At 32.6% G+C, this 25,438-nt stretch overlaps 1 protein-coding gene and 1 long non-coding RNA gene across 2 annotated transcripts; both read right to left on the bottom strand.

Moving 5' to 3' along the window:
- Nucleotides 1–1,454: 1,454 nt before the first annotated feature.
- LOC125053267 (ras-related and estrogen-regulated growth inhibitor-like protein) lies at nt 1,455–22,245 on the bottom strand. Its single transcript, XM_047654556.1, has 6 exons — nt 22,010–22,245; nt 6,731–6,787; nt 5,790–5,866; nt 5,006–5,187; nt 3,014–3,200; nt 1,455–2,078 (listed from the first exon to the last, which is right to left on the bottom strand). The coding sequence occupies exons 1-6, from the start codon at nt 22,071–22,073 to the stop codon at nt 2,010–2,012; spliced, it is 636 nt and encodes a 211-aa protein (XP_047510512.1). The 5' UTR covers nt 22,074–22,245; the 3' UTR covers nt 1,455–2,009.
- Nucleotides 9,877–10,908, bottom strand: LOC125053268. Its single transcript, XR_007117553.1, has 2 exons — nt 10,579–10,908; nt 9,877–10,453 (listed from the first exon to the last, which is right to left on the bottom strand). It is a non-coding gene; the product is annotated as an uncharacterized LOC125053268 (long non-coding RNA).
- Nucleotides 22,246–25,438: the final 3,193 nt, after the last annotated feature.

Below are 25,438 nucleotides of genomic sequence, written 5' to 3'. Positions count from 1 at the left end.
ATAGAACATCGACTTTAATGAGTACAAGTTATCGATTCATAATACAATTACGAAGTTGTCGGAAACAGAAATACCTAGGCTAAGCCTTAATGAAACTCGCGTGGGTACATGCACTGTAAATTTGCAAGTAAATGAGTATTTATTAAAACCAGTGGAATTCTGTTTTCCCTTTCATGTCTTTGAACCGGAACTAGAAAACTCAAAAATCATAACTACGCATGCAAATATATTTCCGTGACTTAAATATTTGCTTGCAAATGTGAATATGTTTTTAATTATTTATTTATATTTTAGTAAGTTTAATAAGATATTTTATTATTAGTTGAGCGCTGTCCGATCGTATTTGTATTAAAAACCTCTTTGTTCGGGATTTGTTCATCCGTTAAAATAATAAGTATCCATTGATTGCACTCAAAAGTCTCTTACCTTCAGATTAAGAGACGAGTCTTTCCACTAAGGTAGTCATCCGTTTATCAAAAACATATGGGATTAGAGATACCGGAGTGCTACTTAAGTCGCGACTCTGAGAGTAAGATTCAGAAACTAGATAGCGCTAAGACTAACTCCCGTACGAAAAAAATGGATTCATTGTTCGCGTTAAGTGTTGTCTCTGTTTATGCCTAATCTAAGTTTATTCACGTTCAATGTTCTTTATTCAAAACAGTTGCATATTGATTTTAGGATGAATTTTTGTTGTTTCCATAATTCTTTTGTATTTTAACTATTGTTACCCCAGTACCTTCGAAACTGAAGTATCTTTGATGGAAACCGCTACTAGTATAAGCCACGACGTTATAATCGTCTTGTTGGCGCCATTTAATTTGAATATGTTTTCACAATGCGGTTCTTGAGTAAAAGTGTACTCCTGTTCTGATACAAGAGTCCGCAGTAATATTACCTTGTTCTGCAGTTATGATAACTGTATATTGAGCAATTGACCACTTTTATTGGGATAAAGTATGATTATTCTTGCAATTTCGTCATTGCTCTTATTTCCTTTATAGATTTGAAATCTTTCGGATACAAGGACAACGATTGTATTATATCCTAATATTCGAAAGTTTCGCTTTCACACTTAAATACAGTATAGTCTATATAAATGGATCTAAACTGTTATTATGAAGAGGAAATATTTGTTTGTTGTCAGGCATTTGAATAGGCTCCAAAATTACTGGATCGATTTGAAATCATAGGTTATAGAATATTTTCATAAATTATGGGATCTGTATGAAAACTTCGATAATGTAATCCAATGTTGAAAAAATCCCATTAAAACTCCCTTATTGCTTAGGCTGTGGAAACAATTGACAATAGAACAAGATTCTATAGTTTTGTAGAAGACATCAGTATCTACAGAAAAGACCCTGATACCATATGTCTAACTATTACATATTTAAATAAATATCTAACCGTGTGAAGCCGGAACTGAAGTAGTTAATAAATAGACAAATAAAAAATGTTTTTTTCAACAAACATGTTTTATTAAATACATATAGGTACAGTACAAAAGGTATATGTATATTTAGAGGCATAATATGTATCCAAATGGTCCACTTCTAATCATTTAAGCAGTCTTATTTATACAAAGGTGGGCGATGCTATATTTATATGAAACAAAATTATCTTTTAAAAACATAATCTTAGTACCTATTTGTGTTTATGCTGCACAAAAAATCTGCAAAGTATAAACAGATAAATACATTATATTCGTGTAATGGGTAGTTATTACAAAAAAATAATATAACCTACAAATTAATGATTAAACACATCTTTACGAACTTTAATGATAATAGTTATTACTTAACAATTAATATCCACATTTATGTGGAACAAAATTCGAATTTCGAACGTTATCAATAAACCCTGCATCAATTAACACTTTCCATCTTTACTTCATCCGCCTCAGCCGGATATCAAAGCTTTATCTGAAAGATCTCTAGGCTTTTAGCCCACAGAGCATACAAACTCCTTCTTGGAGTAAACAAAAACCAGCCTTTTGAACAGCTAGATCATATACTAAGTGATGGACGTTTCTTTCTCACACTCTTGTTGCTCAGCCCCAGAATTGTGCCGATTACCTGTGAAATAAGAATTATTAATTAGTAACAACGAAATATATTCAAAACCTCCAAAAAATTCTGTCCAACGTGTACCATAAAGCTCCTTTAGTAAGTACGAACACTAGAGATAGAGATAGTTGTCAGTCTAAACTCATATAATAATATCGTTGTTTAATAAAGCACACCATATGATCTAATACATATTCTAGTGTTAATTACAATCTAATTTTTTAATTATACCACAATTTCGGTGAACCTAAAATTCGATCGAGATATAATGTTGGGTGTGGCAGAGAAAGAATGAACGAAGAATAAATGCCGTGGAAATGAGAGTATATGATAAGCGTTGCGTTATAGCATAAGTAATAATGATATGCAGAGCAGTGTTGGCCTAGAGGCTTCAGCGTGCGACTCTCATCCCTGAGGTCGTAGGTTCGATCCTGTGCACCAATGGACTTTATGAAACAGATTCAGAAATCTAAGGCGCAGAACTAAAGAAACCTCTTTGTGGCGCTACAACCGTATCCCTGGTATGTACAAGAACCTCTTGCACCAAATCCAGGAGGTATTAGAGAAGCGTGAAATTAAACGGTTGTACATAATCGACGAGCAGGCTTGGTGAATGTCATGAAAGAGATATATGTCAGGTCCGTAGCAGTTAGAGATCCGTCTACCTCCCCCTTCTAAGGAGTGATAATATAAATAAATAAATAAAATACATACAAAAACATTTCACTTAAAATAAAGAGAAGAAACAACCATAACTTAATGATTACCTAATGCGGTGTAGGTACCTGATAGGTGATTTTTAAATTGATCAGACCACTGCCAAATATATCAAACTCTGAATATATGTTCATTCAGTTGCATTCGCGAAAAATTCGATTTAGAGTCGCCTGAACTCCCGCCTTTTTTACGCCACCTTAATAACATAGCATATCTTAATAACATACCTTAGAAACAGAATAGGCAGCAAGTTTTCGTCTTGGGGTTGGTAGCAATAAAGCGATTGAACGTGCCTCACGAAGCAACGCTTGGAAGGCAAGGGCCGCACCAGCTGACGATTCGGCTGCCGACACTTCGTAAAACTGACATCGGAAACGAAGAGATAACTCCTGGCCTTCTTCAGTTTTGACAGCCCTATAAAAAAATAAAATCTATTTATAGTGACAATGAAATTACTAATACATTTTAATATTTCTAAAGCGTTCTGCCATACAGATATAAACTCATAAAAATTACGCTAGCCGAATTGGATTTCGATTCTACGTATTTTGGGATGACTATGAGGTTCCAAAAACTAATTCAGACACAGCGCACGCTTATAACAACTCTCAAATACACGTAAACACACCCATCACATACTCAACATTTACGCATACTTATATTCTTACGAATTGTGTTTTATTAGATGGAAAACTAAGACTAATTTTTCTTGAAAAAATGTTTTAAACATGTACCATGTAGGTACCACGGGCTAATTGTTATCTATTTACAACATAGGGACTCCCTTGTGTCGGGACTACAGATAGATGAATTTTGTCACATATCATATATCGGTTATTAATAATGTTTTTATTATTATTACATATGTACAACAAATAAAAACAATGGATATTTGAAAATCGGTATTGTGAGTCTCGTGTTTTGTTACGCAACTTTTTACATAATCCGTAATTTCAATCATATATAAATAAAGGCGGGAATAATAATACAGCATGTGAGGAAATTTAATTGGATAATTAAATCATCAACACTAATTATTGTCATTTCAAAAACACAAAAATAGGTCTCCCAGTAGACAAAGAATGCATATATTTGTTTATGAATTATCCGTCTACAATGTGTTAGGTATTTCAAAACCGTAGACAGTGTTAGCAGACACACACTTTCTCATTTAAACGCATAAATTACGCAATAATTATAACTGTTTTTTTTTTTGTAAAAAGTGCTACAATTACGAGAGCAAATTACACAAACACGTGAAAAGTGTAGACTTTCTACATATTCAACAACAATTAACACACTATGCGGCGACATGCAGACTTTTAAGCTTTAGTCTAGAATTTTGCGTCCATATGACAATTATAATTATAGACAATTGAAATCAATTTTTGACCTCAGTTAAGATATTAAATATCTTAATGTTACGTAAAAAACATATATGTTGTTTCATATTTGACTGAATCAAAAATTATTTAAAAGTACGTAGTTAAAAAATATATTACCTCATAAAAATTACGTTAAAATAAGTAACTTTAAAACCTGCGAATCAACGGACTGCGTCCCACGTCCAGTGCACAAATTTAATTGTATTCAGAAAATTTTACGTATTACATACAGGAAATTCTCAGCCATATGTATGGTGTTAGAGATGTTAAGGTATCCAAAGAATGGCATTGGCGCCAGGCACAATTCTTACGCGACTAGTGTCGCCACCGTGTCGCACCAAGTAAAAGTAATGTGATAACTTATAAACTATTATGACATAAACTTGTTTATGACCATAAGTACGGGGAAGAGATATTTATAGCTACTTGAAATCGATAGCTCTGTCTACATGAAAGCGCAAATACGCTGGAGAGCTTGGTTATTTGCTGTTCATGATTAGTTTCTACGTGAGTAATACAACGACCGAGCTTAAGTAGGTACATACACTTTTATCGGGTTACAAAACGTATTTCACTATTTTGAATCAGAAAAGTATTTGGACGTTTCGCGTGCTTCATCTTGACAACCAATAATAAACGCTAGAGTAAAATAGTTTTATTTTTATCTTATTATGTAATCCAATCTTCCAATAGATATTTACATAATTACATAAAAAACGCGCTCACGTTATTCTAAATACTCAACTTAAATAACACAAATTTTAAAATTTAGCGATTTGATTTTGTGTCGATGTTATGTCGTTGATGAAGAGTTTATATAAGGAAATATCTTACCTTGCATGTTCCAAATCTCTCTTATTTCCCAGAAGAGTAACTGCCGTGCATCCTGGCAGTCTTGTTCGTTCCAACAGTGCCAATAATTCAGATGCAGCCAGAAATGATCGTCGGTCACAAACCGAATACACGACCGCAAAAGCATCACCCCATCTTAGGTGTTCAGCGAGACATCCCCTTTTCTAAACAAAAGAAAATAATAAAAAACCTCCATAGATTTGAGACATTTCTTATATATTATTTAGATGCAAGGTCACTTTATAAATATACAGATCACTTTAAATAAATAAATAAAAATTACTTTATTTGACACAAAAATATTACATTTTTACTTTATTACCTGGTATCAAAAATTATCAATGAGATTCCAAAAAGTGGCTGGCTCCTGGGTCTTCATTGAGACATTTACGCATTAAAGTGTATTAGACAATATTCCATACAATAAATTCTTATATTCGAAGCCCGTAAGTTGATAATGAACATGCCGTCTAACTTATAGATTTTTAGAAACTAATAATTTTGCCGGCCAGTTGGCACAGCAATCATAAAACTACTTAAAATAATGAAACTAATGCAGAAACATTTACATCTTCCTCACAGGAATGTTACCCGAGTTGCAAAATAAGATATTATTTTAGTTAAAAAGCACAATTTGAAAGAAAGCTATCGGGTAGAACCAAGATCCAAGATCATTAGGGGCTTGAAGAGCTTTTCACCTTGAGAGGATGTGAAAAATTAACATCCTATATTGACAAAGTAACTGTTTCATAATAAATAAACTCACCGCACATCCACACGTATCCAAAACTTCGACTTCTGATGAAACACCGTCAAACGTCGCCCGATGTTGATACAGAAAATCTAGAACAAAATCATTTCTAAGATTTCGTAGCCCAATTTTGAATGTTTATCAACAATATTTGCCAATTGAAATCTGGGTTAAAGAATTTGATTTTCTCGTTCGCCCTTGAGGCTTAATTAACATCGCGAAATGATCAACATTGATCAAAGTTACGAAAAAATGGCGTAATGCGTGAAGTTAGTCCATAGTATTATAATAAAATCGAGTGGGATTACTACACTGTGATTTATTATTCTCAGCCGGAGATTTCTGATTCTGAGTATTAATTATCTTTTTTAAAGGTTCCTGATGCATATTGACTTTTAAGATATGCTTGACATTTTTTTTTCTTTACAGTCTTAGTAAGTATTAATTGCGCATGGGAACAAACGCGTCGTGCGTTTGATTTGGTTTGATAGTTCCACGCAAGTTCAATACATCGTATAATATCCCATTAAAGAATGCAAAATCGCATCCGAAATGACGTAAATATATTGACTTAAAATATTTACACAACGATGATTAACTTGGTGTAAAGTTTGCCGAATCATATAATAGTGTTAATAAGTCAACGGCCTAGTGCTATCGGCGCCGCGCGGCCAGCCTTGATGTTATCCACTTCACTTGCCAATATCGCAAATAAACTATTGGCACCAAACCTTTGGCAGATAAGGGCCTGTCTTAGCCCTCTTAACACAAATAATCTTTATCAATGGCATATGCGATAATAATATAATAACATACACCTATGCTGTAATCTGATATTACTTGGTTACCGGGTTAAAAAAATTAGATTGAGGTTCAAAATATCAACAAAGTTTGCAAACAATCAATAATTGTGCCTAATACTACCAACTATTAGATGTTGAAATAAATTTACTTACCGCCAGTTGAACTATATTCTCCAATGTATCGCTTAGTTAGGTACCGCACCACAACGGCTGTAACAAAAAAAAATTTCATTAATTATTTCACCTATCGTGGGAGCAGTGTTAGCCTACTTGGCTTCTGCGCCTTATCATGAAGGTCGTAAGTCGTCGAACCCCGGTTGAGCACCAATTAACTTTATGTTTATGTTTTTAATATTAACCCTCGATCGACGGGAACATCTCGAAGAAAAAGGTAGTAGTCACTGGTATTTTTTTTATTAGGTCATCAAGGCAAATATTTTTTTTTATTAATAGTGACTTTGATATTCTTCCTTTATATTAAATATATATTATAATTAACAATGAATCTTAGAAGTTAGAATTTATTATAAATATTACATATATTCTTTGTATTTGTATAGGTGAAACTGTGTTTTGTGCATGTTTAAATGCGTATTCCGTTTTTGGCTTTTGTGTACAGTGTAATTGTTTGAATATTGTTTAGTAAGTAGCTGTAGCAATACCGTTAAGCAAATAAATAAATAAACATATGGTACAAATTAAAAAATATGCAAATTTCCTTCTATATTTCAAATTTTGTTTCAGTCTGAAATCGCCATCATCTTCAAGCTGCTATATCTCCATCGTATAAAATTTTTGTATACATTAATTAACAAACATAAGAAGCCTCTTAATATGCACAAAAATGAATTTAATAAACATAAATTAAAAATCGAATGAATACGGCTATTGATAAGCCACGATTATAATTTATTATTCACGATAGAGACAGAGAAAGCTGCAATTAGCTATGAGGTGTTACTAAATATATCCTGGAGTTAATTTATAACAACATGGCGCAATTAGTGGGAAAGCAAACAAAGACCTAGAATTCATACAACAATAACATTTTATCGAAATGCAATCGTAACAATCCGTTATTGCATACCGTTTAATTATGCGTTCCTTATTTTTCATTCGCTATATATCCTTTCTTTTCTATTCGTCTCTTGAAAATCGGCATGTGTCAGGCATAGGATAACATTCCTTAATAAAAATGATTAATGAAACGTGACTTATTTCAATATTAGCAAAGTTAAAAATATAGCAAACTCAGCGACAATTTCTCAACACTGGCTGTCTGGAGCTATCGAATTTAATATTAAACTTTTAAACGAAATGTACCTTATTACTTATTACAACTGGTCTGCATACGTTGACAAACCAGTACGATATCTTAAGTATTATCAAACCAAAAATTCGATAAAAGACATTCAATTAAAAACACGAAATTGCACGTATCAAAATATTTAATCCACTCAAACGCAGTCGAAAGCGTGTCTCAATACTGATAACAATACGTCAACCACATTTAATTCACATTGGTGCGGTTGTCGCAATAAAAGCAGATAAAATAATTATTAAATTCTTCAAGCGGACCATTCAATTAGATCACGTCTTGCGCAGGCGCAGGCCGCTTTGTTTCCTTTAATCCTTATCATTGACAACCTCGGTTTATTTGTTAGTTTTATATGTTTCCGATAAGTCTTAACTTATTAGAGTGGTTTTCTTTTTATAACTTGACAGCAGGTCTCTTAGTAGCCTTAACATAAACACAATACAGTTTTATATAGTACAATTTTACATATGAGGAAAATGCAATAAAGCAAGCCCTTCAAGGCAAAAAGTCCAAGTAAGTTTTTTGAGCGTTTTGGTCAAAGATCACCGATTAAGTATTCTGATAAACGAGCTAGGTCTGGATATCCATAGTTGCTCCCCTCACGCTATAAAATCGATTTTTGTTAAGTTTTTTGTAATTTTAAATTTTTTGATTAGATATTGTTTTTTTTTCATGTTTGTTTTGTTTAATAATTGTTTTGATTGATATTTGTATGATCTTTACATGTATGTCATGTATGCCTTTAAGTGCCTGTCACATTAAAAATTGTATTTTGTGTTTGTTTTACCAATGTTTCAGTGTGCCGAGCATTGGCAAGATTTTTATCAATAAAATAAAAAAAGAAGTCTTAGGGTGGGTTGCATCAACAAATTTTGACGGACACGTAACCGTTAAATATGGCGCTAACGAACGTTAGACAAAAAAAGTGTTGATTCACCATCTATGACAGCTTACGTTCGTTAAAAAGTTACGCTTACGTTAACCAGTGCTTGAACCATTGGTAATCGTCAAATTTTGGTTTGTAACTTCGTAGTTCGTACTTCCTAAACTCTGTTTCCTCTGAATTTAATATTAGAGATGGTTTGATTAAAAATTATTTTGCAAGGTATGTTAATATTACGATTATTTTTGACTTCAAAAAAATAAATTGCAAATTTAATATTAAAGATGTCTTATATTTTAGATTATAACTTTTTATGGCATGGGTGTATGGGTGGTATGGTGAAGGACTAAGATATTCTATACTGTTTATATTGCTTATTGCATGCCTTTGGTAAAGAAATAAAATATTTGTCAAAAATAATATGCCTTTACTAACTGAATTACAGCCTACAGATTTTATTCATTTAGATAAAAGTTAACTTCATTGACAACAAACAGAAAACTAGTTTTCTCTTAATTTAATTTTATAGTAATATGTAAGATACATAGTTTAATTATTATTATTTTGCAAGGTATGTTAATATTTAGATTATTTTTGACTTCAAAAAAATAAATTGCAAATTTAATATTAAAGATGTCTTATATTTCAGATTATAACTTTTTATGGCATGGGTGTATGGGTGGTATGGTGAAGGACTAAGATATTCTATAATGTTTATATTGCTTATTGCATGCCTTTGGTAAAGAAATAAAATATTTGTCAAAAATAATATGCCTTTACTAACTGAATTACAGCCTACAGATTTTATTCATTTAGATAAAAGTTAACTTCATTGACAACAAACAGAAAACTAGTTTTCTCTTAATTTAATTTTATAGTAATATGTGAGATACATAGTTTAATTATTATTATTTTGCAAGGTATGTTAATATTTAGATTATTTTTAACTTCAAAGAAAACAAATCTCAAATTATAATTTTAAAGCTATCTTATTTTCAGATTATAACTATTTTATGATATGGATGTGAAATATGGTGAAGGATTAACATAATATATTGCTATTGCATGCTTTTGGTGGAGAAATAAAATGTTTGACATAAATAATATGCCTTTTTATTACCGAATTAAAACATTACATAGTTATGCCTGCCTATGCACATAAGAATTAATTCATCTTAAAAATCAATTTTTTTTAGTTTTTATTATTTTTTACACTAATTTTATAACATTGATACACACAACTGTTTAATTATTTTGAAGAGCATTTTATACTAAGTTTCAAGTAATTCTGATCAAGTTATAGTAAGTTTATTTTTTATTGTAAAGGTAAATAAGTACCACTTTTCATACATTTTACATTAGAAATGGCACTTTCATACAATCTTACATCCCTTTAGTATAATTAATAGTAAGTAATTTTTTTTCTTGTAGTTTAAAAATGATTTCATCGTTCTTCCTCTTCTCATTTAGATGTTGAACACGCAACTCAAAAATTTCTTTTTCATATTTATTATCTGAAAGGGCATTAAATTCTGCATGAATCGCACTCCATGCCCTCTTTTTTTGCAAATTGTTAGAACTGTCTGTCTTTTTATTAAATAAGATGTGTTTATGTTTTTCTATTAAATTTCTAACTCTGTCCTTCTCTTCTTTTCCAAAATTTACCGAACGTTCTCTGAAAGTCAATGAGTCACGTAAATAAATACACTTCTAACTATGTATATCTTTCAATATAATATATATACTTTGCGCATATACAATTCATGCAATATAATAATAAAATAATAGCTTTATACTTACTTTGGCGAAAAGGTTCCCATTATTTATGTTAAAATTAAACACTTTTTAAAATTATCCTTTCGTACAAAACAATAAACATCGATGTCAAACTTGACAGAATGTATCAAATGACATTGTTTTTATCAATGTTGTCATTACTAAAAAAAATTCCCATAAAACATTAGGTCAAAATAGCGTTACGCAAACAGGCAACCCCATTAACAATAACGAACTCATTTTTTAACAATGAAGCAACGCTAACAAGTTAACAGACGTTAAAGTTCATACGTGTCTGTCAAATTTTAACGAACGTAAGTAACGATAGCAAATGGTTTGAAACAACCCACCCTTAGTCTTAGTAGTTACCTGTATATATTTATTGTAAACTTGTGAAGAGCAAATACAACTGTATGTATTTGTAACAAATAATATCTAATATATAATTCTCGTGTCGCGGTGTTTGTGGTTAAACTCCTCCGATACGGCTCGACCGATTCTCATGAAATTTTGTGTGCATATTCCGTATGTCTGAGAATCGGACAACATCTACTTTTCATCCCCCTAAATGTTAAGGGTAGTCCCTAAATTTGTTTTTTTTTTCATTTTTAGGTTAAATTTTTTTATGATACAACATTAAAAAATACATACAACGCTAAATTTTCAACCCTCTATCACCAACTCTGAGGTTTATATAGAGAAAAAGGTCGGCTAAGTAAAATCACATTAAGGAGAAACGAAGTTCGCGGGGACAGCTAGTTGTATTTATAAAAATACTCTGTAGTTCATCTCTATGAAACATAAAATAATCTAACATTCATTGTAAACAAATAAACATGTCTATTCGTTGCATTTGTACCGAAGTTTACGATGTACTCAATTGATTGTCAGGAGATAAAAGATCGAATTCTATGTATGGATTAAAACCTGACCTAAACGTGTGACCTATTTTATATAAGCAGTGATTAATAGTAGCATTGAACTCCAAACAATAGTTTGTGCATAACTGATGGTTATCTTATCCGTTCGTCAAATGTTTTATGGGGATATTTGATAGATCTATGACCTCTTGTTATTTAAAGATGCATGCTTCGTGTCTACCATTTAAAGTTTCAATATAATCTTTGATTTTAACATACACAAGAATACTACTAACATTCAATTGCCACTCAGAGAAATTGTAAAAAATAAATCGTTAGTTAAGATTGTTCTGTCGTGGCCTGAACGAAGACTTTACTATTACGCCCATATCAATCAATATTAATCAGATATATTTTTAAATATTGACGCTACTCTAATTATTGACTTGAGATAGGCCGCCCAGGCCAAGAGGATTAAGGGAACCTGTTATCCTGTCTTTCATCGCCCCCGCCTTCCGTCCCGGTTGTGGGTAGAAATCCACTGCATCACCGCGTCAATTTAACAAGTTGCCCCAGCTAGGGCTGTCATATCATAGCATAAAGATTATATCAGTAATTTTTTTTTTTTTTAAGACAATTCACACCAATTGACCTAGTCCCATGCTAAGCTGGTGAAGCTTGTGTTATGGGTACTAGGCAACGGATATACATACATTTTATAGATAGATAGACATATAAATACATATTTAAACACCCAAGACCTAAGCACAACATCAAATGCTCATGACATCGATGTTCGTCTCAGCCGGGGATCGAACCCGGGACCCATGGTTTCGCAGTCAGGGGTACTATCCACTAGACCAATGAGTCGTCAATTAAATATTGCTACATAAGTAAGGGTTTCGAAAATATAAGTATCACTTAGGTGAACTACTTTTTATTAAGATCAAAGAGGACGTTAAAATGCTATCGATACATTACCGGTATTGCTATTTACACCAATACGGTCCCACATAACGAGCATTTAAATAAAATACTTTCACTCCGATAGCCGCCAGTTCAAGGTAACCAACAAACACATTATTTATGTGTGCGAATTTCTTGATTTCTTACTGTTATAATTTAATTTATTGAACCCCTTTTTGAAATTAACGAGGCTTTATATAAGGTATCGTTACAAGATATTCAACTCTACACTTAAGGCTAATTATTGCATGTATGAAAAAACTCTGCATACTGAGATGACAAAAAATCAAATATTTTTCTGACGTTATGTACACGCCCATAAAGACCTACAAAACCGAACCACGCATAATTAAATTTTTACATTTACATACCACAGTTATATAATGAAATTTTTCTGAATAGTCTAAGTAAGAGAAATTATTTGACGTATTTTGTGACGTTTCTTAAAGGTGGGAACTGACCAACGTTACGAGATGTAATGTAACATGTAATGTAATGTTACACAGCGAGCATTCGTGCAGTCAGTACGTCGTGTTACGGGGAAACCAGCGAGCAACGAGCCGCTCGTTGCTCGCTTTGAGTGCTCCACCCGGCAGTCGGTTTTTTGGCGAATCCTTTGAGTGTTACGCGGCTCGGTCAGTACGCTCTTTGTCAAAAGTCGTCCCGAGCGCACGCGCGTCGCGATTAATCACACGTCAATCAATCAATCAATCAAACATGGAGTGGAACAAAGAAAAATCTCTGTATTTTTCTATAAAATGGAAGAAAAGAGGAAGTGTTGTGGAACCCAGCTCATCCAGAGCAAATAAATTCAACAGTTCTTCAAAATCGATCGGAGACATGCGTACAAAGTTTTTATACTGTCCAGTAATCATTTGGTTTTTCAAAGTTGCTATCAATGACAAATCACCACATACGCCTCTGTTTTTAAATAAGTTTGATCTCCAGTAACGATTTTTCTTCTTCTTAATTTGGAAGAAACAATAATTAAGTAGAATCAAAGATACCAACGCGTCCTCGCTGTCGGCCATCTCGTGAACACTGGCGGCGAAAGCGGAGCACAGACGTTTGACGAGCATGTTACGCCGATTTTAATACACAGCGTAACATGCTCGATACGTTACACGCTCGATGCGAATGCTACATTACACATCGTAACTTTGGTCAGTTCCCACCTTAACATATATGATAATTTTATGGTATCCCCTACATTATTTATAAGATTATTATTTTTGATGGTACATTGCGAAACATTAAATTCTTGAATGCAATCATTGTACATATTTGACTTAGTGCATTCAAGAAAAGAATACCCATTCTAAAAGGCCGGAAACGCACTCGCGAGCCCTCTGCCATTGAAAGTGTTCATGGGCGGCGGTATCACTTTGACATCAGGTGAGCCCCCTGTCTACAAAAAAGTACTTCTACTAATATAATCTTAATATACATAAAATCCTAACCAGATATTTTATAGCTAGCTAAAATGCCGATATAGGTCAGTGCTGGCGTAGTGGCTTCAGTGCTCGATACTCATATTTGAGGTCGTAGATTCGATCCCCATCTGTGCACCAATAGAATTTCTGTCTATGTGCGCATTTACTCACTCATACGTATAGGAAATTGTATATTTACTCATGAATAATAAAAAGTTCTTTACAGTAATTTATCGCTGTTTGTAAAGTGCCGATTGCAGACAAATCTTAAAGAAGCATACAGCATTTAAAACATTTCTACCTCACCAATCAACCTGACCAATTTTATTGCCAGTTGCTCAATTAAAAACACTTCATTAGCTTTCACCAAAACGCACTGAGAGACATGCTAATTTGAATTTCTCCGGCCGGTGTGGATTTTGACAGGTAAAATCTAAACAATATCGAACATATGACCTAGATGTCTAGATAACTAAATGCACATTCATGATGGGCCGTACAAATTTAGAGAAACGCCCATTATCAAAACTATTATCTGGAACAAGGTGAAACTTTTATATGCAATCATTCAATCAATCACCCGTTAACATATAACGTTAAAACACTAGAATTTCTCCGTTTTAATGTACATTTTGCGCGCGTAAGTGGCTATTTCGGAATGTATCATTGCGGTCGTCACAGATAACATGAATAAACAGTGAGACGGGTGTCCCGGCAGACGCTTGGCCGACTGACTCATTCGTTCAGCTCTGTGGCATGCGGCTAAACGCGTGCTATAAATACGATTACAGCTGGCATTTAAACGTTCTCGATCTATGATACCAACACACATTCTGCAAGTTTCATGTCGTGATTATAATTCTAATTTGTTCGAGTCAAAACTAAGTTTAGCCCGCGAACAATAGCCGTTAATTTGTTTCCAATCATGTAAATCATAGTATCAATTTTGAATAGCAGCAATTAAAACATGACTTATTTCCAACGTGCGGTTGGAGTGGATTTATTTGCAATTCGAATTGGGTTCTGATATCAATCACGGATAAAAGTATCGAAATTGCAATTCACACTGAAATCTTACGCCATCATTTAATCAATCTTACTTTTGTCTTGTTAAAGTGCAATATTCTTAATGCTAGTAATTATAAGAACTAGTCTTTTTTACCGTTCTATATCAAAGCTATAATACAATTCCTACGTTTACAGTATAACCATATATAAATAGATTACAAAAATCAACGTAAACCCGACACTGTATTTCCTAATGAAATTGTCATATGCCGTGCCGTATAAGGGAATTGTATCGCTATTGGTAATGTTTTTAAAAGATAAATTTTAAATTAATTCCTTTTTTATATTGATAAATTGAAGTTACTTTATGTGTGAGGTTTCCTCTCATGCACTCGCATTCTTTTTTGCGATAAGAAAATCACATTAAAATAATTATAGGCCTATTTGTGTGATTTGTTTCTCCCAAAGTTGGGGTATTATCCATCATTATTATCTAAACAAACCCGTGGGCTCTAACACGAAACGATTGCGTTCTCCAGTTAAATACTAATCACATAATCTGGCTTCGGGCGTGATTGATGGCATGCAGTTCTTATACTTTGTAGTGATCAAATGGCCAGCCGTTTATGTAAAAGTCCCGTAACCAAACGATGCATTGAGCACCTGCAGGAGGCAATAGTACGAAAATACGCTGTTCATCAAATTTTTTTTTAATATTTTCTCAGACATCGAATCCGGTAAAGGTAAGCGCATTGATTAAGCCAAGCATTTGGACCTACGGAGTTGTTACGTTCTTTATATTTAACGTAATGGCAACTCGAAGCTTAGTATCTAGACTGAAAACTATCGGATTCACTTATTAAAACAATTTATATTTAATTATATAAAAGACGTTATCAATCTTTACAACATAAAACATCTCTATGGCTTAGTGGTTAGCGCTCTAACTGGATTCCATTAATGAAATAATAATAACGAGCGGTAAGATCTGCCCCACTGCTAATTCACAAAACATACACAAAACCCATATATTACATGTACCCTTCCAAACGGCCTTAACAATTTTTAACCGAACAAGAATCTATATTAATTTGCATACCCATCAAACACCCGTAGACCAATAAAACTGATTGATATTACCCAATATAGACAACGTCGCATCATCTTACCTAATATATCTTAATTGTTATGTTAATGTTTGAGTGTATAACGACATCCGAGTGCCGTCACGATAAATCAATTTCTCCTATGTTAACTTTCGCCAACATATTGTTTATACTTTCTATTGCCGGACGATTTATTTTCAATGGTAGCTGTTTATTAAATAAAGATTATGTAGTTTGACTCACGACTTCTTAATTTGAGGTTATGAATTCAACCTTGTAAGCACTACGCGAAACGTCGCGACACTTTTAATTTTATTATAATAAATATTTGCGAATTGATTACATTGTGATAAACAAATGAAGATTTTGAGAATTGAGTGTTTTATGCCTCGCATAGAGCATCGGCAGACACATATCTGCGTCTGTTTTATTGATTATTTTAAAGCTAAAAGGATGATAAAACTATGGCAAAGCATTCATTGTTTTACCGCAAATCGTAAAGTTGACTAAATAACTGTAATCAAACCTTACCATAGATTGAAGTTATTAAAAATCTTAAATTACATACTGACGTATCGGATACAATCAAAGGTTGGTTAAATTTAACCGAACAGATTTTGAGTATTATAATTTACTGGGGTTTTTATTGAAGACTAACGAGCAGACTGATGAATCTCGTTTTTATGTGATGAAAATGAGGTTGTATGTGCTTTTTGGTGAGGTACTTTAAAATCCATTAAGTTTTTTTGAGACTTTGAGAAATTTAGCAAGTTAAACCATTTTTGGTGATATTTTCACAAATTTCTAACACACATATTATACAATATTTTTTTTAGAATATTTTGCAAAAATAATGTAGATAAATACTAGTGATGTTTCTTAATCATTCATTTGAACACAGTACTCAAATGAAAGAAATGATCGCTGGAAATTACTCGCAGACACGTTTTTGTTCTAGCTAGTTCCTTCATCATGAATCATCATCTTCATCATGAACGCAAAGGCAAACGAAGTTAATACTTAAAATTCAAAACTTTATTATTAGGGATCGATCTTTATTGTATTCACTCTCAAAGAGATCCTGTGTTTATTACACTATAATAAAAATTAAACTTAATTTTTTTTTTAATACCATTTCAGTAGTATTTTTCATGCAGTAATGGTTAGCGAGAGACTGCTCAAAAGGTGTTTATTTCCCTTAAATAGGTTCTATTTAATCTTTAGTATATGTATATTAAAGCTATGGTAGGCCAAGCGCTTTGATATAAGCGACTTTTCTTGAAACTGTTAAATGTACTCGCCCAAACGCATACTTTACATAATGGGTCAATATTGATTGTTATTATTTGTTCTAATTTAAAAATAATACTGTCAATATCAGAGATCATCTCCAATATATTTAGAAAACTTGGTTTGTTTTTAATGGTAACAGATAGCAGTCAAACACAGGAATAGCTACCAAGCCTAATGATAAAAATATCTCGTGCATAATACGCCCAGTGTGTAAGAAGCGATAGCTTCCTCTGAACCCTGAGTCAACAATCTATGTCGAGAGAAAATAAACAACGCCTCTGTACTTTATAAATATAGATTATGATTTTTGTAAATTCCTAAAATTCGTAAGGGTATTAAAATAATCTACATCTGTGAACTGTCATCGTACAGTCATTTTGATGTTACGAAGTATAGGTACAATAACTGACAGGTTTGTCTATGTATCGGTGTAATCAGAACGCATGCTATAAGCAAGATTATTTCATTATTACTTTGAAGTTGACTGTGGCACTAAAATCCTTGACCATGGCCGCAAATTTCTTGCATGCATTTTATAGGCATAGGCCTGACACACGCTGTCGATTTTGGGTTGATATTTGTACTGATTTCCTCTAGGTTTTTGCACCATGTATTAATACGCAAATAGATTGAAAACACCTATACTGTATTGTTTGTTTTAAAGCACGGCCATAGGGTTGAAGTGTCGTGGACCTGGTCACTAAGCTAACACTGTTATTTCTGTATGTGATAATGCACAAAAATGTTATATAATAAGTGATTCTTGCTGATGGTTACGGTAACAAGTTACTTCAGCATTAACAAAATTTAAAGTCGATTAAAAATAAGTACAAACATTTATGACCTTATATACGGTTATTTTATGTGAAGTTATCATAATAATAGTACTTATAAACCACTAATACAATATTTCTGTTTGTATATATTATTACGTTAAAACCACAGATCTGTTTCTCTCATATTTTGCATCGACCGTGATCTCATTGATAAATATCATAGTGTATTACATGAATACATGATGCCTCAAAAACGTCGTTGCTACTCTAGAATCACTACCTATTTCAATTACTGACTTGATTGATACTTAATTAGCACTTGTATTCCTTAAAAGAGAGCTTATCAGCTAGCTAACGTGAGAGCTTAAAGTATTAGAGTTAAATTATTTTATTTATAATGTAAGTAAAATTGTATAGACAATTGCAGAGCTAATTAAAATGATGTACGTAATAATTACGTAACTCACGTACGCAGTTTTAAAATTGCAATATTGGAAGACTGCAAATTGATAACAAATCACAGATAAAAAATCACTTTATCGTTAAGCAAGAGTAAATTGTCACGCATGTCAATTTCATAAATTTGAATTAAGAAGTATAAAAGGATTGCATGCTTTTCCAAAGCAATTAAATATGTAATTATATTAAAACGATTTTGTTCCCTTTGAAGTACTACTCTTGGACTATGGGGTTTAAGTGCACAGGCGCTAATTAAAGATTTAAGTTGGCGCCTGGTAGATAGTACCGGTGACCCCAGAGCTAGTGCTTTCCTCGCTCAACGAATAAGTATCGGAATACAGCGAGTAAATGCTGCCAGCGTTAGAGGTACACTGCCAGAGGGATCAAACTTTTTAAATTTGTTTTAATTTTCTTTTTATAAATTTTTAATTATTTGTATTATTACTATATGAAAATTGTAAATAATGTATATTTAATTGATATGTTTACTAATAAAGAAATTATTTATATAATACATCATTGTTGCAATATGTCAAAACCATGTTAAGTCGTAGTTCTGGTATGCTAACAATGCTTACAACTGTCAAAAAAGATTAAATTAGATTCTGTTAGATGTAGAACAAACAGGTACTGGTCACACCTGAATTTAAGCTGCACATGGACACTTACATGGCATTGGCATGCGAGTGCACTGCACTTATTTCTTTATCATATAGTTCTTCATGTCTATCTATTTATTTGTATATGTACTATCTATCCCCGATATTGGAATCTTAGATATACTTAATAGAGAACTAACATTATTGCCGTGGATAATCCTTTGAACCCGGCTTTAGTATATAACGCTAACGCAACCGTGACAACGAAGCCCGGCGAGTGACATGACTTAATTTGTTTGGTTTCCTGGTATTAGTTCGTTACATATACACAATACTTTTCTTATTTATAATTACGGCCCGTAACGTATCTCTGTATCTTGAGCATCGTAGCTCAAAAACCTTTTTGTCAAAGAGCAGACCTGCAAGGTATCTTAGCTACCATTTATCAAAATCTGTTCGGTGTTTTAATATTATTAATTATTCTTTGTTGGCTGTGGCGGAAACGACAGTTCAGTTACTTGTTAAATGATGCCAAGCCCAGGAGAAATCTGAGGTACAGGCTAACTTTGGGCTGTTGTTAGCGTCATCCATCTAGTAAACATTAAGGTAGTTTAATTTAAGGTTTAATTGAAAGCTAAAGAAGGTTTTATATAATCGTTTTTAGCTGTTTTGCAACAACTAGTATACGTTTAATTGATATTTAAACTCAGTTCCAGCCACTTTTATTCTTGAAAACATTGGTTTCCAGCCCGCATACTCTGACAGTACGTCAAAAAAATAAAAGATTTCTAAGAGACTTTTTAGTCGATTTGCGCATCATTAAATAAATCGCCCTATTGTACAGTAAAAGACTTTGTAAAATAAGAAAGCCTACATGTTCCATGTTATATACTCAAGTAGCTATGTACTCTTCTTTATATGTGATTAATTACATCCATAATAATGTTATATAAAGCACGACATGTATTATAACTGTGTAATTTAATACAATTGAAAATGATACGTTTGATTAAGTTTATAATGTATTTATTTTTCATCTTAAAATATAAAACAAAGGGTTTATTCGAACACTTATAACTAGATGTTCATGGCTTTTCGAAAATAGACCAAAAGGAAAAATCCAATACATGTTTATTGTTTATGGTTTCGTAACTGTTCATTCCGTCGAAACGGTAAACTCTCCCCTCTAAGTAAAGAACGTATTTAAATAAAGTTATTCGAATGATGGCGTATTTTAGATTTTTAAAAAGGATTGATTTGATTATATATGTATATAACCAAGTATTAGAAATGTATTTTGTATAAACTAAGCCAAATATATGAAGCTACAACAAATCAAAGCACATTGTAGCGTTAAACCTAATATTTCTTTTGTATTCATTGTATTACTTTCATATAATCTTAAATTAAGTTTAGCTAATAAACACGATATTTATTGACGGTACGTATAGGCGGTACGAAGTTTGTCGGGTCAGCTAGTACGATAAGAAGGCCTTTAGGTATCTACAACTTATAAAACTTTGCTTTAAAACAATTCTTTTGTTTCAGGTCAAACACATCTAGATTTGAGTTCTCATATTAATATAAAACCGCGTTACACTCATTATGCATAAGTTGCAATTTGACTAATGAAAATTCAGTTTTCAATCGTGTGAAATATTTTTTTCCCGGGAATTAAACCATAAACTTAAACTGGACTACAAGAATAAATAATATTAATTGGTTGTCGACGATATAAGCCAGACAGTACTGATAATTACCAGATACAGCAATATCATTTATCCAAACAACAAAATTTTCCGTGAGCGCGAATTCATAAACAATTTTACGACGCAAATGATAGAAATATGTTTTAAACAAAGTCCCGACATGACACTATCTTATTTGCTGATGCGATTTGCAGAATCGGCCACCAACCTATTGACATAGTTGTTATCAATGCAACTGATAAGACTACAAACAAAGCGCACCTAATGCGTTTTAGTAAGAATTTTCCCTTAATCGTTATTAAGGGAAAACTTACTTCTTACTTTATAGGAAAAGATAATATGCTTGAAGGGGAAGATACACTACGTTTATTTTGTTAATTCTATCCCAATAATAGTAAATCCTGAATCATATTTAGGGACTACCCTCAAATCAAACTCAGGTATATTACTTTCACACTCTATGGTTCTTATGTGAACACGTTAAAGTCCCTAGTAATTATAAAAGTAACTTAAAGAAATCCCAATCGTATTATAAATAAACAATAATCCATCCATGTCCATGATAAAGATTTGATACAACACAAAGTATACGGAAAAACCATTTATCGATCGCTAAAAGACGGAAACACATGCACAAAGTTCCATATGTTCCCGTAATTATAATATAAGTCTTCATAGGTCTCACGTATGCACATATCTTAATGTATTTTACAAGACACCAATCCTTTCTCATTGCTTATATTAAAATTATTAGAATTCTGTTGACTTCAGATAAATGTGTTGCAAATTAAAAAATTTAAATGCATTTTAAAATGGTGAATTTACAGTTCTTGCTTGACTCATATTTGCAAAAATTAAGTTTTGAAGGATTATACGAGTAGTAAGCTAAAAATCTTTACACAAACAAATAATGTTCAAATGTAATTTTAATTGAAACAATTACTTCATGTTTAAAAAAGATAAACATAAATCGAAAAGTAAAAACATTTAAATCAATCACGGACCAATTTACATTCAAACGCACTAATTAAAATAATGGGAATAATATCAAAATGATTTAATTACCCCGTGATTGACGCCGTACCTTTCCAGCCATTAAAAATTGATTCGGGTATTCGAAAGGGCCAAACAAATAAAACTAATCAAAATCAAAGCGTCGTTATATTAATCTGGATCGAGGGATCACAAAAAACCGGAGAAGGGTAATTCAAAATAAAGCATTCGATATTTAAATTTAAAAGCTTACCAGATTTCCCGCTTCTAGCGCTCCCGAGCACCACGACCCTTATTCGATTGACAGTCATTTTCATCTGTCACACACAACACTATCGAACAGTCAATATATCATCTAATTGTATTAATTTAATTATTTTTATCGCTGATTTGCGATCTTGTTCGCGTCAAATCAGCTGTTATTGAAAGATTGCGGTCGCACGCGCGCACAACGCACCTGCTAGTGAGCGACTGCAGTGTCAAACGAAATTGGCGCAAACCACGCTCGCACTATCACCTAATGAAGTGAAAAGTTTATTACTGCATCTAGATCTGTCATCGACATCGATCACGCGTCATCAACAAGCGCAGGTATTATTTTGAATATCGAATACAGTTTATTAAAAGTTGTATGTTCCTTATTTAAGTTGCTCTACTTGGACCATGTTTATTTACAGTTATAAGTTTGACATGTTCGATCTGAACAAAAAGTCAATTAATACGAATTAGTTATACAAATAAATATTTGTGACATTTTGTCAGCACAGTTAAGGCGTGCTTAATCCGACAGTTGCCAATATTCGAATGTTGTTAAATAGGACAGTTGCTATTCGCTAAATATCAGGCACATTAAGGTCATTCACATGACAAGTGATGAGGGATTATGTCAAGTAAAAAATTATGTTTCCGCTGCAGATTAAACATGGGAACCGCTCCGTAAGTAAACTGCGCTTAATTTGAACTCGCAAAAAATGCTGTTATCTTTGCTCCGGGTGTCAGAATTTCTGGATTAATCCTTCCAATCTGACACTTAATTAAAAATGTATCATTTTTTAAAAGAAATTTCAAATTTTTTTATAAAATTGCATGTAAGAACATTTTTGTATATAATTAGTTTTATTATCATTATTATTTCTGAAGGCTTAATTACCAATATATACCATATTTGTAGTAGACAAAGCCATATTCAAACCTCTTTGATCAAAAATAAATTATTCTAAGTGCATCGTAAGTAAAGTCATCTGTCCCTTTTTATCACAGCGAAAATCTGATTTGACAGAAAGAGACGAAAACGGTCTATTTAAAAAAAACAATTCTAGATTTAATTACTTTTTGATTTTTTAATGAAAAAAATTTAACTGTGTAACTTTAATTGTGTTATCGTAAATAAATGATTCACAACTATAAGTCAATGTAAAAAATGTATGTAAAATTATCTTAAGTAAATGATTACACAACATTAATTTTCTTCGAAACGTGGAAAAACATTCATGTAAAGAATTCAAGATAATATAAGAATTTTAACAAGCTCTTTGTTAACATTCCGGTTCGTCGTCAGAATTCTATAAAAATAAACAATTTCATATAGTCTATATTATTATTCGAAACTAACGATAGAATATGGCGCTTATATCTTTTAAACATAAGAAACGCTACGTAAAAAATTAAGGAAACACGTTATAAATGTATGAAAAACTTTATTTTTGTACCTTGCATTTGACTATCAAACATATACCGAACATAGCACGTTTATAATGTCTTAATTTATGATATACGCTATGTTTATCAAAAACAAAACTGATAAAATGAATTATATTACTCAGATAGTTTAGTACCACCATTTAGCTCGCTTGTCGATACAGAAAAAAATGGCTGACGATATCCTAAGATTAACCAGCGAGTTTCAGAACTTCCATTTTTAAATAGAGAAATATAAAGCAACCGGGCCGACTTCCTGTATATAACTAATGTAGATTATACATTGACCTGGATGATTTAACTCGCATTACCATTATCTATGCTCGTTCATTTGTTCTTGTGAAGTGCCCGCATTCCGTTTTACGACAATGCAGTTACGGATTATAATTTACTAGCTTTGACTCACGACTTTACCACTAACTGTTACTTACCATTTAGAAAGACAGCTTATAAATTAACTACTAGACTTGCTCCATTTAATCTATAAAAATATATCACAAATTAATGATTTATAAAAAAAATCGTTTGGAGTGACGAAATAGTCAAAGTTAAAGTCAAAAATCATTTATTCATGTAGGTAACACAATGTACCTACACTTATGAACGTAAATAAAGAAATATACATTAAATGCTTCTTTTTTACACTTACTGTCAGTTCTCAAGGGCGTAGAACGGAAGAGAAGAACTGGCAATAAACTCTATATATACTTACGGATACTAATACTAATGGAATACAGAAAATCGTCAAAATCAATTCAGCGGCTAATAGATTCACTTTCAAATTTATGAAAAATTAATACTTACCCCTTTTATACATAAGCTACAGCACAATGTATGGCGAGGATTAATCAGAAAACACGTAATACTGTATCAGATTTATGTAATACATAGAAGTAGAGGTCACTGTTGTCGTTAGGGCACAAAATCTGTAAACTTCCTGCGTAAAGGGATGATGTCATAAAAAGGGCAGACGACACCTGTGATATTGTAAGTCTTCTTTGCGGTTTCAATCCAGTATTTGACTCCATCCGCCCTTTGATACATGAGAACCTTAAATCGATTTACAAAAAGTGGACATAATATTTAAATATAATTTTAGATTTTATATATAGGCCGGGAGATAGTGACACAAAATAGTGGGTCTTTTGTACCAGTATGGCGGTTCTTCAGGGGTCTTATTACGCAATGAAAAAAATAAAAATGATGGTCTTAGCGCTGGTATCGACGGCCCAGTCGCGTGGGCATAATTAACTGAGCAAAAATTAGCCTGGTACAAATGGTTGAATTCTTTTAATGATCATTTTCCTATTTTTTCATTGCGTAATAAGACCCCTGAAGAACCGCCATACTGATACAAATGACCCACTATTTTGTGTCACTACGAGTATATCCCGGCCTAAAAAGACCTATAAGTGATAGAATTAGAAATAATGGTCCGTAAACGTCCTGAAGTCGTAGGTTCGATCCTCGACTGTACCAATGGACTTTCTTTCTATGTGCGCTTATAATTTTTGCTCGAACGGTGAAGGAAAACATCGTGAGGAAACTGGCGTGACCCGAAAATTCGTGACCCGAAAATTCGACGGCGTGTGTCACTGGAGGCTGATCACCTACTTGCCTATTAGATTTACAAATGATGATGAAATAGATACAGAAATCTGAGGCCAGACCTAAAAAAGAGGTTGCAGCGCCACTGATTTATTTTTTTATATTATTTCCTAATATTTAAAGCAGCAATAATTGATTAATATTGTAGTATTAGTTCTTTACATATTTGAACAGATTGTATTGCATTCTTTTGTCGTGATGATTCTCGAGACCTAAGATACTTTGAATCTATAATTGTATCCGCGTTGTGTACGTATTGTTTTTTTAAAGCCAGCCTTTTAAATTAATAAGTTGACCTAAGTGAATGTGACATTTGTCAAGGTATCGAGTTACGCATTCGGTAGCCTCACCACAAAAACAACTGTTTTCATATATC

Source organism: Pieris napi, chromosome 10 (assembly GCF_905475465.1).
Source record: "Pieris napi chromosome 10, ilPieNapi1.2, whole genome shotgun sequence".
NCBI classification, from domain to species: domain Eukaryota; kingdom Metazoa; phylum Arthropoda; class Insecta; order Lepidoptera; family Pieridae; genus Pieris; species Pieris napi.
The sequence above is the reverse complement of the archived record's forward strand: the minus strand, read 5'-3'. Positions and strand labels throughout refer to the sequence as shown.

Excerpts from the sequence above, each read along its gene's own strand:
- LOC125053267 (XM_047654556.1), bottom strand. The coding sequence starts at position 22,073 with ATGAAAATGACTGTCAATCGAATAAGGGTCGTGGTGCTCGGGAGCGCT. Across the intron at positions 6,788-22,009 it reads CGCTAGAAGCGGGAAATCTG|CCGTTGTGGTGCGGTACCTA; the intron begins GTAAGCTTTTAA and ends TTTTTGTTACAG. Across the intron at positions 5,867-6,730 it reads AGAATATAGTTCAACTGGCG|ATTTTCTGTATCAACATCGG; the intron begins GTAAGTAAATTT and ends ATTTTGTTCTAG.